Genomic DNA, 17,196 nt, shown 5'->3' with positions numbered 1-17,196 from the left:
CTATGGCAACCAATCGGACACCGTTCTCGACCGAGGGAGGGTCACTCTGCAGCCACGCTGTGGGTCCGAAATTGAGCCTCGCGCGGCCTTCAACATCTCGGTGACTTGGCTCTCCTTGCCCTTTCGAAGCCGGCCACTTCGATTGGCTACGACCATCAGCTTCGCGTCCATTCGGACGTAGGCGGTCAAGATCCTAAAGCGGACACGGCAACCGATTCGAGTGTCTGCCTCGCCACTAGTCAGCTCGGTGACTCCGCAATGGCGGTGCGACGATGATTCATCGTGGCTGGCTGAAGCCGATCCGCACCCGCTCCACGCCCTCCCTGAGCCCTCTTCGCATCCTCTCCACTCCCGCCCCGGATCAATTTGACAGCTGGATGTTTGCCCCAAGGCTAGCCGATGGGAGACTTGCTGGTCCATGCCAGGGTGGCCATTCGAAAATGCTGTTAGACCGAGTTCACATCTGTGCTGAGTAGATCGGGCCCGATGTGCTGGAAGAAATCACGGCGGGGCGCTTCTTTCTGGCAATTTCTGAGAGGCACGTCGAGATGCGCCTCTGTGAGCCTTGTTCGACTCCACTTTGGGCTTTGATGCATGGCGGCGGTTGGAGAATGAAAGCTCGCTCGAAAAGGCTGATCTGTGCAGCTTCACGTTCTTGCAACACCATCTGCCATTCATATCGCCTCCCTCTTCGGTCCCGCACACACTCTGGCTGCTTGACTGCGCAACGATGTCGACTTGGAACAAGCACTACCACTGGAAGACCAAGGGCTGCACGCCTTGGGCCAAGAACCACATCACCGAGGCGACGGTGGGCAAGACGGTGACGGTGGGCAAGAGCGGCCATGTCAAGGTGGACCGACTTTCTTCGTTCGAGGGCGATGTGGAGCTGGGCAACCGCAAGGGCAAGCTCATCACCATCTACGACTGCTCGATCACGTACGCCTGGTCGGGCTCTTCGGACGACGGCACCGAGGCGAGCGGCACCATCACGTTCCCCGAGATGAGCCACGAGGTGGAGGACGAGGGCGACGAGTACCGCTTCGAGACCGAGATGTCGACCAAGTCGTCGGCGGCGGCCAACGAGCTGTACGATGCCGTGCGCAATCAGCTTGCTCCTTCGCTGCGTCCCACTTTCCACGCTTTCCGCCAGAGCCTCATCGATGCACACGCCAAGGACCTCGGCCACGACAGCCCATCGGCCTCGGGCGCTGCCACTCCCACCACMACCACGACCACTGCTGCTCCTGCCGCCACTTCCACCACATCCGCGGCCACGCCTGCCGCTGCGCCCGCAGCCGCCGCCAAGTCGAGCGTGTCAACAAGCTCGAGCGACGTGCGCGTGTCGAGCGAGCTGGCAGTGAGCATCTCGGATCTGTGGGACCTGCTCACCAACGCCTCACGCATCCCCATGTGGACGCGCGCACCCGCACAGTTCGAGGCCAAGGCGGACACCGAGTTCGCGCTGTTCGGTGGCAACATCACGGGCAAGGTGATCAGCGCGGATGCGCCCAAGCAGCTCATCCAGAAGTGGCGCACGCCCCAGTTCCCGCAGGGCCACTACGGCACGCTTGCGCTCAACCTTACCGAGGGCGGTGACTCGACCAAGCTCGAGCTCGTGCTCAGCGGAGCTCCCTCGGGCGAAGAGGAGAGCGTCGAGAAGAACCTCGAGACCTACTACATCCGCGGTCTCAAGTCGATGGGGTGAGTACTGTGCGTCTCGGCACTTTTCCTGTGCTCATCATCACTGACGCGTCCAAACCTCTCCTTCTTTTCTTTCTATTTGACGCTTCCTACGTCCGCACAGCCTCGGAACCATCTTGTAGAGCAGCCAGCGTCGTTCTACAGTCTCGTGTATAACCTGCGCAAGACAAGCAAACCATTGCGTTTCACAATACTTGATCGAGGTGGCAGCGGCTTTGTTCCGCCGGCTGGTCGGCTGATTCGTCCTGTTGCCTGCGTGGCTGTCGCTGCTGACGACCATTGACTGTGACGCCTTGAGGCAAGCTTCGTTGGGAGCAGGTGGGCTTGGTGGATGTGCTCGAATGATTAGAATGTTACGTTTTCTGAAAGTTGCGTCTCACCCATTAAAAAGCGCGCCGGACCCGAAAAGGCCGCACCAAACGTCGGGCTTCTGATTGGGCGCTGGCGCGCTGTTGCGATGGCTGGGCGCCAGTGTGCGACGGGTGCGAAAAATACTTGGCAGCCGCCGCTGCCCGCACGCTCTGGAATTCCAAACCGGCTCTCCAGTCAGCGCAGCGCAGCGCGAGACAGCGCAACGAAGCGCCAGGCTTGGGCGCGGATCACCTTTCGGTTCACTTAGTCAGGCCCAGCCAGCCAGCCCGCCAGCCAGCCTGCCAGCCCGCAGAAGGCTCTCTCGCTCGCGGGCCATCGCCAGTCTCGTTTGGCGCGCTTCCAACTCTCTCGCCTTCTCAAATCCGACCTTCCCATCACCATCCATCATCGGCGCTCGCCACCGACATCCCCTCTTTTGCGCACTCTGGGATCCTCTGCGACGCTCACCACTCTCCACCCGAGCACCGCACCGCATCGCCTCTCCGTATTCGGCCGTCGATTCTCTTGCGTCGGCCCACATCAGCGCGCTGATCGCACAGCTTCAGCCTACCACACCGTAGCAGCGCCATCGACATCCGCCCACCATGCTGCGCTCCCTCGCCGCCTCCAGCTCGGCCGCGCGCGTCGCCCAGCGCGGTGCCAACGCCGCCGCTCGCCTCCCCGCCACCACCGCCACCTTCGCCACCTCCGCCTCGCGACTTCAGGCCACCCCCGCCCCCGCCCCTCCCAAGATGGTCAAGCTCACCATCAACGGTAAAGAGGTCGAAGTCGAGCAGGGCACCGCCCTCATCCAGGCCTGCGAGAAGGCTGGCGCTCAGATTCCTCGATTTTGTTACCACGAGCGACTCATGGTGGCCGGAAACTGTCGTATGTGCCTCGTCGAGTCGAAGGGAGCACCGAAGCCGCTCGCATCGTGCGCATTCCCCGCCATGCCCGGCCAGCAGATCTTCACGGACACGCCGCTGGTCGCCAAGGCGCGCGAGGGTGTGATGGAGTTCCTGCTGGCCAACCACCCGCTGGACTGCCCCATCTGCGACTGGGGAGGAGAGTGTGATCTGCAGGACCAGTCGATGCGCTACGGCTCGGACCGATCGCGCTTCCACGAGATCAAGGGCAAGCGTGCGGTCGAGGACAAGAACCTCGGCCCGCTCGTCAAGACGGTCATGACGCGATGCATCCAGTGCACGCGCTGCGTCCGCTACGCCAACGACGTCGCCGGTGTCCAAGACATGGGCACCACCGGCCGTGGCAACGACCTGCAGATCGGCACCTACATTGAGAAGACGATGAACTCGGAGATGTCGGGCAACATCATCGACCTCTGCCCCGTCGGCGCGCTCACGTCCAAGCCGTACGCCTTCCACGCGCGCCCCTGGGAGCTCAAGAAGACCGAGTCGGTGGATGTGCTGGATGCGGTTGGATCCAACATCCGCGTCGACTCGCGCGGCGTGCAGGTGATGCGCATCCTGCCGCGCACCAACGACGACGTCAACGAGGAGTGGATCAACGACAAGACGCGCTTCGCCAACGATGGCCTCAAGTACCAGCGTCTCACCACGCCGCTCATCAAGCAGGGCGACCGCTTCGTGCCGGCGTCGTGGCCCGAGGCGCTCGCCACGATTGCCGAGGGCCTCGCCTCGTCCGGTGCCAAGGGCGACGAGATCAAGGCGGTGGCCGGCGCGCTCGCCGATGCCGAGTCGATGGTGCTGCTCAAGGACCTGGTCAACAAGCTGGGCTCGGACAACCTCGCCACGGACCAGCCCAACGGCGACCAGGCTCCCATCCACGGAGCCGACCTGCGATCCAACTACACCTTCAACTCGACCATCGCCGGCATCGAGGAGGCGGACGTGCTGCTGCTCGTGGGCACCAACCCGCGCCACGAGGCCGCCATCGTCAACACGCGCATCCGCAAGGCGTACCTGCACAGTGGCCTCGACGTCGGCCTCATCGGCGAGAAGGTGGACCTGACCTACGAGTACGACCACGTGGGTGCCGACGCCAAGGCGGTGCAGGACCTGCTGGCTGGCAAGGGCGCGTTCGCCAAGAAGTTCAAGGAGGCCAAGAAGCCCATGATTGTGGTGGGCAGCGCTGTGGCGGAGCACCCGGACGGCAAGGCGATCCTGGGCAACCTGGCTGAGCTGGTCAAGGCGAACAAGGGCAAGCTGCTCAACGGCGAGTGGAACGGCTACAACGTGCTGCAGCGCCAGGCGTCGCGCACGGGTGCGCTCGACATTGGCTTCACGCCTTCGGCCGCGGCTTCCAAGGTGACGCCCAAGTTCATCTACTTGCTCAACGCGGACGACATTGCGCCGGAGAGCATCCCGCGCGATGCGTTTGTGGTGTACCAGGGCCACCACGGCGATGTGGGCGCGCAGTTTGCCGACGTGTGCCTGCCCGGTTCGGCGTACACGGAGAAGGCGACGACGTACGTCAACACCGAGGGCCGCACGCAGATGACGCGTGCGGCGGTGCCGCCACCGGGCGCGGCGCGCGAGGACTGGAAGATTGTGCGTGCGCTGAGCGAGGTGGTGGGCGCGACGCTGCCGTACAACGACATTCTGGACGTGCGCGACCGCATGTTTGAGGTGTCGCCTACGCTGGTGCGCTACGAGGTGGCCGAGGCGTCGACGGCATCGGCGCCATTGGCGGTGGAGGAGCTGGCCAAGCTGGCCAAGAGCAAGGTGTCGGGCGCACCGCTGTTGAGACCCATCCAGAACTTCTACCAGACCGACCCCATCTCGCGCGCGTCACCGACCATGGCCAAGTGCACGGCCGCCTTTGTCGAGGGCCTGCCCATGGACAAGGTCGACGGCAAGGCGACGCTCGCTGCGTTCAACTGAGCACCAGCGGCGTCGCGAGGCAAAGATAGATGTGTAGCTCCTTTCGAACTGTTGTCTGCTTCTCTCCTTTTTTCACTTCTTCTCCTCGCTCGACAGTGTGGCTTCGGGTCGTATGTCCATGTAGCACGGTCGAGCGAACGAGCGCTTTGAATGATACTCTTCCGTTTTGCACTGCATTGCGACGTGTGTGTGTGGGAGCTGTTGGGGTCGTGACTTTGTGTTGAGGGAGCGGGGATGGGATTTTTTGGACCTGACTGTTAGGTTGGAGGGGAATGACCGCGGAGCTGGTGGGCTGCGGGCTGATATGCCCGATGACCGCATGTGCAGCCAAGGCGCGTTGGCGGGAAACACGCTGTTTACTCGGCGCACTTGGACGTCCAGCTGCGCTTCAGAGCTTAGCAGGGGATCAAACCCAAGGACATCGCTTACTGCACTTGGCAGGGCGGGTGGATGGGATGCGGGGACGAGCATCGTCAGGCGGGGGCTAGTCGGCGCCAAGAACGATGGTCAGACGGGATGCCGATTCCGGACGTCGTGGCCGAGTGGAGAAATGGCGAAACTCAAAGGCGGAAAATCCAGAACCAAGTTCCAGCGTTTCGGGTGCATCCGCCCGAGCCCAAATTGTTCTTTTTGGGCGAACAAGCACAAAGCCCAACAGCTCGCGGGAATGCAGGGACGAGGAGCCAACCCTGCTCTTTGATAGCCTTTGGGCCTTTGTGGCGGGACAACCACCATCCTTATCTTTGCTGCGAGAGGCGCAGCATTTTGCGCGTAGCAGCTCACCCACCTTTACTCTTCAGCTTGCTTTTGACTTGGGGGGGATCGACGCTTGCTGCGGCCGACTACGATGCGTCCGATGCACCGTATCCCGTCGTCGATCCGCGTGAGGCGCGGCGAGGTCGACTCGACACCCACAGGCCACTCGTCCGCTGACGCGTATGCGGGGCCTCAGACCAGCGATGGCGTACAGCGTCCACGCACGCGCACACCCTCGCAGCCAACACAACCTGTGGACGACTACTTTGGCTCCCGGAGCTGGCGGCGCGGTTCGGCATCGAGTGCAGCTGCCGACGCCGGCGAGCGCAAGACCCGCACCACTCCCGCCAGTGAGCGACGTCACGAGGCGGAAGAAGACGACGACGATCTGCTGCGCGAAGAGATGCGTGCGGCTCGACGCGCGATCCACGACGAGCAGGAGCGCGAGCACTCTGGTGCGCCAGCGCGACTAACCGCGTCGTCCGACTATCCTCCCATCCGACTGAGCGACGAGGGCGCACAGCCGCGCGTACCGTCCAGGACGTCAAGCCGCAGACCAGGCGCGGTAGAGGGTCTGGCGATGCGCCACCACAAGATGCGCAAGGAAGAGCGCCGCAGAAAGCGCGAGCAGGTCGCGTCGCAGTCCACCACGTCGTCGCACTCGTCCGATCCGCGTCGCAGTGCCTCCGACGAGCCCGAGGCACCAGAGGCCTCCGATCCACAGCAGCCACAGCAGCCGCCACACCATCGAAACCTCTCGGACGTGCAGGAGGAACACAGTCGCAGCCAGCTCAACATCCCGCACTCGGGACCCACTGCCACCGACACTGCAGCACCACCGGCAGAACAGGGCGGCGTGGGGCGCGCGCGGCGCAATACGGTTGCCGACGACGGACTCATGGCAACCTCGCGGCGGCTGTACGATACGCTGCTCCGTCGTCGGTCCGAACGCGACGAGGCGGAGCATGCGCTTCATGCGAGTGCCGACGAGTACAGCCGCTACCCGCCCGAATCGTCCGGCAGCAGCAGCAGCGACATGCACGAGGACGAGGTGGTCGACTACCTCGACGTGGTCGATCCCGAAGTGGCCACCGTCACCGCGCTCCAAAACGTGGGCAACTCGATCTTCTTCCCGCCCATCCCCAAGCTGTACAATCGACGCCCCACCATCAGCCTCCCCACCGCCGCGCGCGCCCCACCGCCCACTCCCTCCCCTGAAGCCGAATCGGACACTCGCGGGGCGGGGGATATCGAGATGGGTGTAGCCGGCAGCGCACGCGACGAGGGTGGGTTTAGCGGCTTGCGGCGCGTAACGTCGTTTGCGTCGCTCGTGCCGCGGCGCAAGAAGCGCGCCGCGCCCAGCACGGAGCAGGAGCGACGAAAGCATATCCGCGAGTGGGCCGAGATGGACGAGGACGAGCGCAACGAGTTAGACGAGCATGTGCATCTGCTGCTCACCAAGAAGGCGCGGTTCAAGCGCGCCATGCGTGGGTTTGGGCGGTACGTTCGCACGCCGCACGGGCTCATCATCACCGTGTATGCGTTCAGCATCACGTTCTGGGGCATAGCCATCTGTCTCTTTCTGCTCAAGTGGATCGACGTGGGCAATGCCGCGCGCCAGCGGTACTGGGTCGAAATTTGCGACCAGATCCTCTGTGCGTTGTTCGCGGCGGTCGGATTGGGCTTCGCGCCGTTCAGGGCGGTGGATACGTATAGGATGGTGCAGATCGCGCACTACCATCACTTGACGTGGAAGAGGAGGAGACTGTTGCAGCTGCCGAAGCTGAAGGATAAGAACGAGCTGCCGAGGGCGGCGCCTAGGCTGGGCGTGGCACAGATGACCAATACCATGCTGGTCAAGTCTGGACTGCGCAAGCCCGAGCCCGAGCAGGTGCAGCCAGCAGATGCGGAGAGTAGCGGGGGGAGCGCAAGAGGTGGACACGACGAGAGCGACGAGTCGTGGGAGCGGCTCGAAAATGTCCCTTCGCACCGGAGCGAGGCTGGCGAGGTGGAAAAGCTCAAGACCAAACGTCGCAACAAGCACCGCTTCCTGCACCGTCACCAGCACGATTCCGACTCCACACAAGCTGCCGATGATCAAGCCGACGATTCGCATCCTGGCGACAAAGCCGCGCGAGCCAAGTCTGGTGGCGGGTATGCGAACAAAGACGGCATTTTGCCGTTGGGCCAACTCAAACGCAACCCCTCGATCGCCTCGGAACTGCCACGCGACTTTGAAGACGTGGTGGTGCTCACACCCAAACAGCAGGCGAATCTCGAGTATCAGCAGCGCAAATTCCATGCGTCGCACACCTTCTACCGCTACCGCGAGACGGTCACCCACCGGCCCTTTGAACTCAACCTCATGATCGCCATTGTGGTGCTGCTCGATTGCCACTCGTGCCTGCAGGCCTCGCTGGGCGGAACGACGTGGGGCATCTACTACAAGAATAGGCCCACCAGCGTGACTGCGACGATCATCACGTTTTCGCTATCGTGCAATGCAGTGGCGGGACTCTTGATCTGGCTGGGAGGGAATAGGACCAAAAAGAGCGACGAGGTCCAGAGACTCTTGACCATCGCCCTTGAAGAGGAGGCACTTCGCAAGATCAAAAAGAGACAGAAGAGGGAGCAGGAAGCCCAACAGCAACAGCAACAGCAACAGCAGCAGGAGGAACGCCAGCAAGCAGCGGAGAGTCTCGTCGAGCAGCCTAAACTCGAATGCATCCAGGAACACTAGCCTTCAGTCGCAATGTCATTTTCAAGGGGGGAGTTGAATATTGCACGTCTACTTTGACTTGTCGAGGGTGTTTTTCCAGCTCATGTAGGCGAGCCTTGTCCCGTTGGTATCGCTCTTGGCCGCACGCGCCGAGCGACGCACGGCATCGAAGGCGTCCTTGAGATTCGCGCCCAGATCGGCATTGCGTTTCTTCATGCCGCCCTCGAGATGCGTTCGGAACTTGAGCAGATGCTGCTTGAGCGCATGTTCACGGTGGCCCTTGGGACGCAACCATGCCAGCAACTCTTGGATCCTCTCGGGCTCGGTATACACCGCCCATTCCCCCGGGGCCAACACTCCGCCTTCTCCCAACTCTGCCTCTTTGCGCGCCTCCAATCGCTCAGCCGTAAGAGTGGGGTGGAGGAGCTCCGCGTATGCATCGCGCTTCACCTCGGTGTCGGGAAGCAGAAGGGCTGTTTCGTCGGTAGAGGCGGCTTGGATAAAGAGTCGACCTGTTTGGTACGTGGGTTTGTCCGAGGCCGTGACGAGGGAGCACGAGCCGAGCCCGTCGAACCACCAGTACTTGTCGCCGAACCGGTCGCGGCCGAGCGGCACCATGCGCGCCACGTGCAGCAAGCGGCGGAACTCGCGCTCGAGCTGCTCGTCGCGCCGCGCGAGCCGCGCCTCATCCTCTTCCAGCCGTCGTCGCTGTGCGGTGAGGATCTTGTTCTCCGCCAGCTTGGCACGGTGCAGCTCGCGAGCTTTGGCCTGCTCCACCCGCTGTGCCGCCTCGTGCGCGCGCTTCTCCAGCGCCTTTTGTCGCAGGATCTCTTGCCGCGATCCACCACCCCGCCCCCCGCGCCCGTCCGAGAGCGATGAGCCTTCGCGCGCGGATCGCTCCGAATCTGACGCAAGCTCATCCTCCTCCTCCTCTTCCTCGTCCTCTTCCTCCTCGGCCTCCTCGCCTTCTCCGGCTTCTGCATCGCCCTCGCCCTCGCCATCCGCATCGTCCTTGTTGTGCTTGCCCTCAAACTCGTCGCGCGCCTCGGCGAGCCGCTTGCGCTCGCGGCTGAGCTCGATCTTGTCCTTGCGCAGCTCGGTGACCTGCGCCTCGCACTCGTCGTAGAACGTCTTGACGGCGCGCGTCATGACGGCCTCGGAGCAGAGGAAATCCAGAATGTGCAGCTTATCCCTGAGGCTGAGGAGCGGGTATCGGTGTGCGGGCGAGTCGTACAGCTCGGCGACCCACTCGCCGTCGATGTAGCCGTCGGCATGCTCGACGGCGGTGAGGTGCGAGAGGATGCCGATCATGTTGGGCAGCGTGTCGGGCGTGGCGCGCGCGGCGATGAGCCCCACCAGCGAGTTCTCCCAGCGCTCGCGCCGGTGGTCCGCACGCACCACCAGCGTCTCCCATCCGGCACTCAGCTCGCGCGCCGCCTCGAGCAGCGACGCGATCGCAGCCGCCTCGCCACTCGTGCCCGCCCCGCCGTTGGTGCCGGCACCGTTCGGCGATGCGTCCAGCTCGTCCACGTCCGAAGCGGCATCGCTGCGCGCGTGATCGTCTTCGTCGTCGCCGTCCACACTCGTGGGGGCCGAGGCGGGAAGGTCCAGCGTGGCTTCGAGCGCCGAGGTGGTCGAGACGAGGCTGTTACCGCCATCGCGCACGACGAGGTTGATGAGCGTGCGGTGGATCTCGTTGAGCAGCGTGCAGGGCGGGTCAGAAAGCCGATGCTGCAGCGCCTGCTCGTAGTCGTCGAGCGTAAACGTCGAGAGCAATAACGGCTTGCCGTGCGAGACGAGAAAGTAGTAGCTCACGATGAACAGCTCAAACAGCTCGCCGGGCACGGGCAGCGCCAAACTGCCCCGACCTGGCACCGGGCGTTGCTTGCGCCGCTCGAGCTCGCCGGGCACCTTGACCATGAGCTCGCGTTTGGTGATGGGGTCGAGCTCGAGGTCGTCGATGGGATACTTGAGGTTCTTCCTGCGCAGCCGCTCGTCCTCCTTTGCCTTTTCGAGCGCCGCCTGCTCGGCGGCATCCGCCTTGCGCTGGGCAGCGGCGCTGAGCTTCTTGAGCTTCTTGCTCGAGTCGGTGCCCGAGTCGTCGCCGTCGACGAGCAGGTACTTTTTGCGCTTGGACAGCTTGGCGTCCTTGAGCGCCTCGTTCTTCTGCGTGATCTCGTCACTGGGCTCGAGCGGGATGGCGTACTTGCGCGCGAGCCAGTCCTTGACGCGCCATTCTGCGCCGATGTTGGCGGCGCGCACGATGCAGTCGCGCAGGTACTTGCGCAGGATGGTCTTGGAGAAGGCGAGGCGGTCGCGGCTGAGCTTTTCGGACGAGGTGATGTGCGTGCCGCCCGTGGGCTGGTCCTCGTCGTCGATGAGGTCGACGTGGTAGACGTAGTTGGCCGGGTCGTCGGCCTGGTTGGCGGCGTCGAGCTCGAGCGCCAAGTCGGTGCCGACGGTGTGGATGGGTGCGGGCGACGGGGATGGGGACGAGCGCGGGCTGGAGTGCGACGAGTGGGTGTCGTGGCCGTTGGGCTCCTGCTTGATCTGCGCTTGGGCATCGTGGCCGTTGGCTGTCGCGGGAGCAGGCGTAGGCGGTGGCTTGACGTGGGAGACGAGCGCATAGTACTTGTCACCGTCGAGGTCAAAGTAGACGGTCTCTCCGGGGAAGAAGCGGTGCTTGAAGCGGTCGTAGACGAGGTCGACGAGTTCGTCGATGCGACCCGTGATCTGGAACTGGACGGCGCGGAGGACGGGCGCCTTGAGCTGTTCGGGGAAGATCTTGTGGAGTGCGATGGCCTCCTTGCGTTCGCTCTTGAGCGCATCGAAGTAGGTGAGGTTGATGCGACCGGTGAGCTCGCATTGGAAGATCTTTTGGTTGTAGAAGGTGAGGCGGTTGGAGTACGACTCGAAATCGGGGAAGAGCTCGCCGGTCTGTGCGAGGTAGAAGACGTCCGGGTCGTCGGAGCCCGAAGCGATGGGGGGCGGGACGAGCTCGACGACCTTGCGCTTGACGAGCGGCATAGCGGGCGACGAGGGCGAGTTAGAGCAGGACTGTGGCCGGAGCGAGATTCATGCGAGGGTGTGGAAGGCGCTCGTGTGAGGGTGGGGGATGTTGATGTGGAAGCTAGGACGCTCGTTGTATTATGCGACGCGAGCTATGGGCAAGGCGGCGCGGTTGCGCAGTATCGACGCGTAGGAGGCGTGGGCGTAGGGCGCAGATTGAGGTGCACGAGGACTGATGAGAGGGCGGCGGTCGGGGATGAGGGTGGAGAGGAATGATTGTGGAAGGGAAGTGGGGGATGATGTCGAACCGACGATGAGGAGCGGAAACGAGCTTTGTGTGTGCGGGACGTGACGACGAAGAGCGGACCGAGTGGAGACGAGGATGAGCGAGCGGCAGGCAGGGCGAGGGGGGCGAGGGGGCCAAAGGGGGCCGTCTGGCGTTTGGGCAGCAGCAGCGTGGACGAGGAGCAGCCATCGGGGCCGTTTGGGCACCATTCAAATTTCGCACATCCCGCACCTCCTCTTCTTGCAGGCCGACGTGGACACGGACACACACACACTTCTTCGACTCAACTTGGGCTCGGTACAGCCGACCATGATGCTCAAGCGTGATCCTCATTCAGTACTAGCCGTGAGCGTGGCGACGAGGCAAGAAGCAGAGAGACGAGGCCAAGAGGGCAGTTGCGGCAGTCATTTCACGAAGAAAGACGCTGCTGCCAAAAGACGCGCCTTGGCACCTCTGTTAGGTGCGCGGTTTGGGTTTGTTGCTCCACTTTTTCCCAATTTTTGGCGATTGGAGCGAGCCTCAAAGCGCTGTCAATCCATTTACGCGCGCCGTGGCTCTCACTTGGAGCCGCTCGCCGCTTCCATCATTGGACGCGTCCCGCACTTCTCGCTCTCGTTGCTCAACGCGCGGTGCACACCCGATGCAGTGCCCGATCCTCACTCTCTCCATCCTCCGCACACTGCAATGACTGGCATTGCTACTACCGACGATTGTCTCTAAACAGGTCGATCTTGGAGCGGCGCATCTCGCGGCGTTCGCGCGTGCCGTCGGTGCCACCCACCTTGCCCCACGCCTTGAGCGGCACCACCATGACGGTGCAGTTGTCCTGCGCTCCGAGCTCCTCGGCAAACGTGAGCACGCTCTGGGACGCCTGGCTCGGATGCTTGGCGTCGCGGCACAGATCCACCACCTCCTGGTCGGACATGACGCCGCCCACACCGTCGCTGAACGCGATCACAAACGCATAGTCGCTGCCCCGGATCACCTGCGAAAAGATCTCGGGCTCGACGGTGATGCCCACCTTTTTGAAGCGCGAGTCGCCAAACGCACGCGTGTTGGCCAGCGCTCCCATCCAGCGCGCCTCGCCAAACGAGTCGGTCACCATGCCGCCGCCCATCTTGCGCAGACGCTCCGACTCGGACGGCTCGTCCGGATGGTGGTACGTGGTCAAAGGCACGGCTTTGCCGTCCTTGGCCGCGCACAGCAGCATGCGTGTATCGCCCACGTGCGCCACGTGCAGACCCACGAATTCGGACGAGTACCATGCAGCGGAAGGCATGTCGAGCGAATGCAGCAACGCCACCGACGCCGTGCTGCCGCCCACGTCGAGGTTTGGGTTGGACTGGATCTGGCGGTCTGCAACGAGCCAGGCGAGCGTGAGGCGTTCGGCCATGGTCATCGTCTCCTTCTCCATGCCGTCGGGAGGCGGGATGCGCTTGGTGAGCACGTCCCAGCCCGCGTCGGCAACGCCGCCCATGCTGCCGCCGATCATGATGGCGCCCGACTTGCGCGTGGGTTGCAGCATGGTCTTGCTCGACGCCGCCGCCTTGGCCGCGATGTTACGCTGCTGCTCGTGGCTCAGCATGTTCTTGAGCGTCTCGGGCTTCGACACATGCTCCACCTGGTTGGGCGCGTCGCTCTGGCCATCGCCACTCTTGCCATCGCCACCCGCACCCGCACCCGCAGCAGCCGCGGGCGCACGACGCCCCGCTGCAGGTCCGGCACGCACGGGCTTGAGCTCCTCCTTTCGCACCCAGCGTTCCAATAGACCGCCGGTGAATCGGCGAAAGTATCCGCCGAGCTCACGCGTATACTGCACCGTGTCGGTGACCATATCGCTCTGGACGTTTTCAAACGTATTGTGCAGTTCGTCGCGCAGGAATGTCGACACCTGCTGGCCGCCGTGGCCGTCGAAGCAGCCGAACCAAACCACCTGTCCTGCGAGCTCGTCGCCGCCCGCCTTGTCCGGATCCCACTCGAGCGCAGCATTGGCGGCGGCGACGCCCGCGCGTGACGCAGAGTGCGCGTGTAGCTTGAGGTAATTGCGACGCAGCTCGTCCGTGGGCACGTGCAGACACGAAACCGACGCCGTATCTTCTTGGTAGGCGCGCGTGCCGCGCGATGTCGAGAGCCCAAACACGCCATTGCGCGTCGACTTGAGCTGGATGCGTGCCTGGCCTCCCGCCGGCGAGGTGGTGCGCACGAACGTTTGCTGGTGGCGTCGCTGGCCGTGCGTGCACAGACACGACGCTGCAGCGTGCACAGACGGCTCAATCCATCGTTGCTTGCCTTTTGCGTCCAATAGTCGTGCACTCGGCGAGGACAGCATTGAGCGCTGGGGTGGTGCGCACGAGGTCGAGAACGACGACACGCACGCCAGCCGCGGTGTGACAGCTTGCAACGTGGATCTGCACAGCCGCGATGGACCGGCCACCGCTCCGCCTGCGCCCTTGATCATCTTCTACTCGCAGAGGTACGGCCAGGCGTACAGCGATGATGTTGGTGGTGGTGTGCAATCAGCAGCATACGTGGGGGAAGCGCTCTAGGGTCCACGACGCAGTGCAGCTCCTCTGGCGCTCTCAGGCACACACACACACACAGACACACACATACACAGACACACACACACACACAGCTGCGTCGGCGGGTGGGTTCGTGCGTTCGGCCATGCCAGTCCGGATTCCCTCACAGTGCAGCGGCCGAAGTGCAGCGCCGAGTGAGATTGATTTCGGCAAAAGTTTCTCAGCCTCGCCTGCTTTGAACCGAACCGCGACTTCCGCGGGCTGTCTCCATCCATCAACTCGAATCGGTGCTCCATCGGGATGCACTCTCGACCGATGCCGATCCGCTGTCCACCTCCACCCACAATTCTGACCGAATCCGTTTTTTTGCCCGGTTGGAGGCCCAGTCATCGGCGCTCAGGCTGCAGCGCGCGAAGAAGGACCTTCTTAGCAAAGAAAAAGCGTTGGCCTACATTCCGCTGTCAACGTCCAACCTACCCGCCTCACTTCTCCACCATCTCTTCCCACCCCTTGGAATCGGAGTCACAATGCTCGTCAAGGCCTCTTCGTCGAGTCTCGCCGTCTCGCGCGGCGTGCTCCTCGCCGCCCCCTCCGCCGCCGCCGCTGTGCGCACCTACACATCAACGCGGCCAACCTCGTTGCCTGCGCCTTCAGCACCCGTCAGCAAGCAGGCCAAGGCGTCGTCGCCAGCGCCGTTGCTGCACAAGTCGCAGCTGTCGCCCAGTGCGCCGCCTCCGTCCAAGGAGCCCTACTCGCGCGCCACCGTGGCGATTGTCAAGGGTCTCGCGCGTCTGATGGGGTACAACTCGCTCACGTCCACTGCGATCCGCGTCACGTCCGACGTGTACGACCGGTGTGCCGAACGCGCGCACGCCGAGCGCAACTTCTGGTACGGCGACTGTGCGCTGCCCGAGACGTACCAGTCGTGGTTCCAGATCACCAACCTGCACGTCTACCTCATGCTCGCTCGCTTCCGCGCGTTTGACAGTGCGGCCAACAGGACGTATAGCCAGGAGTTGATCAACCACTTTTTCATCGATGCAGAGTCGCGCATGCGCGATCGCTTTGGCGTACAGACCTCGCGCCTCGTCAAGGGCTACATGCGCGACATGCACATGCAGCACCGCGGCAGCATCTTGGGCTACGACGAAGGTCTGGCGTCCGGCGACGTTCGATTGGCCCAGGCAGTGTGGCGAAACATCTGGGGCGCAGGTTGGGGCACCGTCGCCGGTGTCAAGCGCAAACTCGCCGGTGTGGACAAGCTGGTGGATGGCGAGAAGGACGATCCCGAAGGTCAACCCGAGCTGGCTCGTGATGCCGCTTCGTTGGATCCGAGGATTGCATCCAGGCCCAATGCAAGTGCGTATGCGCGTGCGGCGTCGGCGTCTTTGGCTGCAGACCGCGCAAATGCTCAGCCCTCAACTCTGCCTCCCGATGCAGAGAATCCAGCTACGATGCCTGCGCCTGGCAACATCCTGCCGGCACTAGACCCGCTCGCGGCTGCCCATCCCGAACTCGCCTTCCCGCACCACCTCCATCGCATCGTCACCTTCATCCGTGCCGAAAGCAGCAGGTTGGCTAACTTGTCCGACCGCGAAATTATGCTCGGCATGGTCCAGCCAAAGAACCAGGGCAGTCGTGGCGATGGACCCGCGGGTGCTTCCACCAGCATCGCCGCTTTCCGCCGCATCTAGCGCGAATTATGCTCAATGAATGCGTATTCTCATCCTCGCCCGTGCCGTGTTGCTTTTACGAGCAGTTGCGCTTTACGTCGCAGCTGTGCACCCTCAAGCCTTGAAGCCGACCTTGATTTCTGTCGTTCTGAAGTGTTCTGGTAGCACCAGCCGCCAAGATTTCGGCACAGAGTCCAAACCGCGCCTCGCCATCAATGAATGCGCTTTACAGCTGCGTCAAGCCGTGTGACCAAGGCTCGCCCACAGCCTCTGTATGAAACTCGGTCTGCAGTAGTTCTCCGGATGTGCCGGCTGTTCGAAGTCGTGTGTTGAATGCTGGTGATCAGATAATCCTGCGCTCACAAAACCATAGGTGGCAACGAGCAGCCAGTAACGCGCGGCGAATTCAGTGGCTGCTGGCTCGCTCATCACTGGCTGATGCCTGGCTGGTTCTTCGGCACTTGACGTCTCTTTAGGACAGCATTGATGGCCAAGCCCTGAATACGTTCTGATGAACCTTTCGTAGCGGAATGCTGCACCATCTTGAACATACCAACCTCACTGTGTGCTGTTATAGGTCGATGATCGCCATCACGTCGGTACGACATGGTCGAAAGTGCACAGATTGCTTCATCGCTGCTTGGAGCTTACGCGAAGTTGATGCAGACTACTCTTCCGGGGATAGGCCGGTGCCGACAGCTTGCTCTCACTCGCTCTCGCGCTCGCAAGCTCCTTACTTTCTGCTTCCGCCGGTATGATCCAGGCTCGAGATGCAAGGAATCCGTTCCGATCCCCTCCTCCCTCCTTTCTCCTCCTTTCTACCGCTTCTCGCCTTGTTGGCGCTCACTCTCACTCGCACACTCTTCCTATGGCAACCTCTACACTTCCTGCTGCCTGTACCGTGTGTATTGCTGTGTATGCACCGTCTGCACGCCGTTGACAGCTTTATGAGAGACGGTAGTCCCCACAGTCGATTTGGCTGCCTCTACCCTTGCCTCTGCCGCTGCCTCAACCGATGCCTCAACCGATGTCTATAGCAGAAACGCTATTTACTGTCCACACCGTATCTGCAGCCGATCCCGCGTTCTCGGGCATGCAACATCGCTGATTGCCGTTTTGCGCGAGCATGCACCCGCCAAGCCGGCGATACCGCCAATCCGCAAACACAGCGGTGCTCAGCCTCAACCGCTGCCTCTACTGCTGCTTCTTCTGCTGCCTCGCCTCTACGGCTGTCTACTTCCGATGCGCTATCTCCTGTATACACCGTATATACCGTATACACCGTATACACCGTATCTACAGCCGATACGCT

The 17,196-nt window shown here is 62.8% G+C and overlaps 6 protein-coding genes across 6 annotated transcripts; 4 read left to right on the top strand and 2 right to left on the bottom strand.

The window, feature by feature from the left end:
• Positions 1-730: 730 nt before the first annotated feature.
• PAN0_014d4953 (chaperone activator) lies at positions 731-2,636 on the top strand (the record flags this gene model as incomplete). The annotated part of the gene is made up of 2 exons (XM_014799659.1): positions 731-1,704; positions 2,255-2,636. 2 exons carry the CDS (start codon positions 731-733, stop codon positions 2,634-2,636), a joined length of 1,356 nt encoding a protein of 451 aa, XP_014655145.1.
• A 24-nt stretch (positions 2,637-2,660) lies between these two features.
• PAN0_014d4952 (NADH-quinone oxidoreductase) lies at positions 2,661-4,919 on the top strand (the record flags this gene model as incomplete). Its single annotated transcript, XM_014799658.1, has 1 exon — positions 2,661-4,919. The coding sequence occupies one exon, from the start codon at positions 2,661-2,663 to the stop codon at positions 4,917-4,919; it is 2,259 nt and encodes a 752-aa protein (XP_014655144.1).
• Positions 4,920-5,775: 856 nt separating this feature from the next.
• PAN0_014d4951 (uncharacterized protein) lies at positions 5,776-8,415 on the top strand (the record flags this gene model as incomplete). Its single annotated transcript, XM_014799657.1, has 1 exon — positions 5,776-8,415. One exon carries the CDS (start codon positions 5,776-5,778, stop codon positions 8,413-8,415), a length of 2,640 nt encoding a protein of 879 aa, XP_014655143.1.
• Positions 8,416-8,463: 48 nt separating this feature from the next.
• On the bottom strand, positions 8,464-11,421 carry PAN0_014c4950 (chromatin remodeling complex protein; the record flags this gene model as incomplete). Its single annotated transcript, XM_014799656.1, has 1 exon — positions 8,464-11,421. One exon carries the CDS (start codon positions 11,419-11,421, stop codon positions 8,464-8,466), a length of 2,958 nt encoding a protein of 985 aa, XP_014655142.1.
• Positions 11,422-12,389: 968 nt separating this feature from the next.
• On the bottom strand, positions 12,390-14,147 carry PAN0_014c4949 (phosphatase 2c; the record flags this gene model as incomplete). Its single annotated transcript, XM_014799655.1, has 1 exon — positions 12,390-14,147. One exon carries the CDS (start codon positions 14,145-14,147, stop codon positions 12,390-12,392), a length of 1,758 nt encoding a protein of 585 aa, XP_014655141.1.
• A 591-nt stretch (positions 14,148-14,738) lies between these two features.
• On the top strand, positions 14,739-15,905 carry PAN0_014d4948 (ubiquinol cytochrome-c reductase assembly protein cbp3; the record flags this gene model as incomplete). Its single annotated transcript, XM_014799654.1, has 1 exon — positions 14,739-15,905. One exon carries the CDS (start codon positions 14,739-14,741, stop codon positions 15,903-15,905), a length of 1,167 nt encoding a protein of 388 aa, XP_014655140.1.
• Between the last annotated feature and the right edge of the window lie 1,291 nt (positions 15,906-17,196).

Source organism: Moesziomyces antarcticus, assembly GCF_000747765.1.
Source record: "Moesziomyces antarcticus DNA, scaffold: scaffold_v10014, strain JCM 10317, whole genome shotgun sequence".
In the NCBI taxonomy this organism is placed as follows: Eukaryota; Fungi; Basidiomycota; class Ustilaginomycetes; order Ustilaginales; family Ustilaginaceae; genus Moesziomyces; species Moesziomyces antarcticus.
This window is presented reverse-complemented; position numbering and strand designations above follow the sequence as displayed.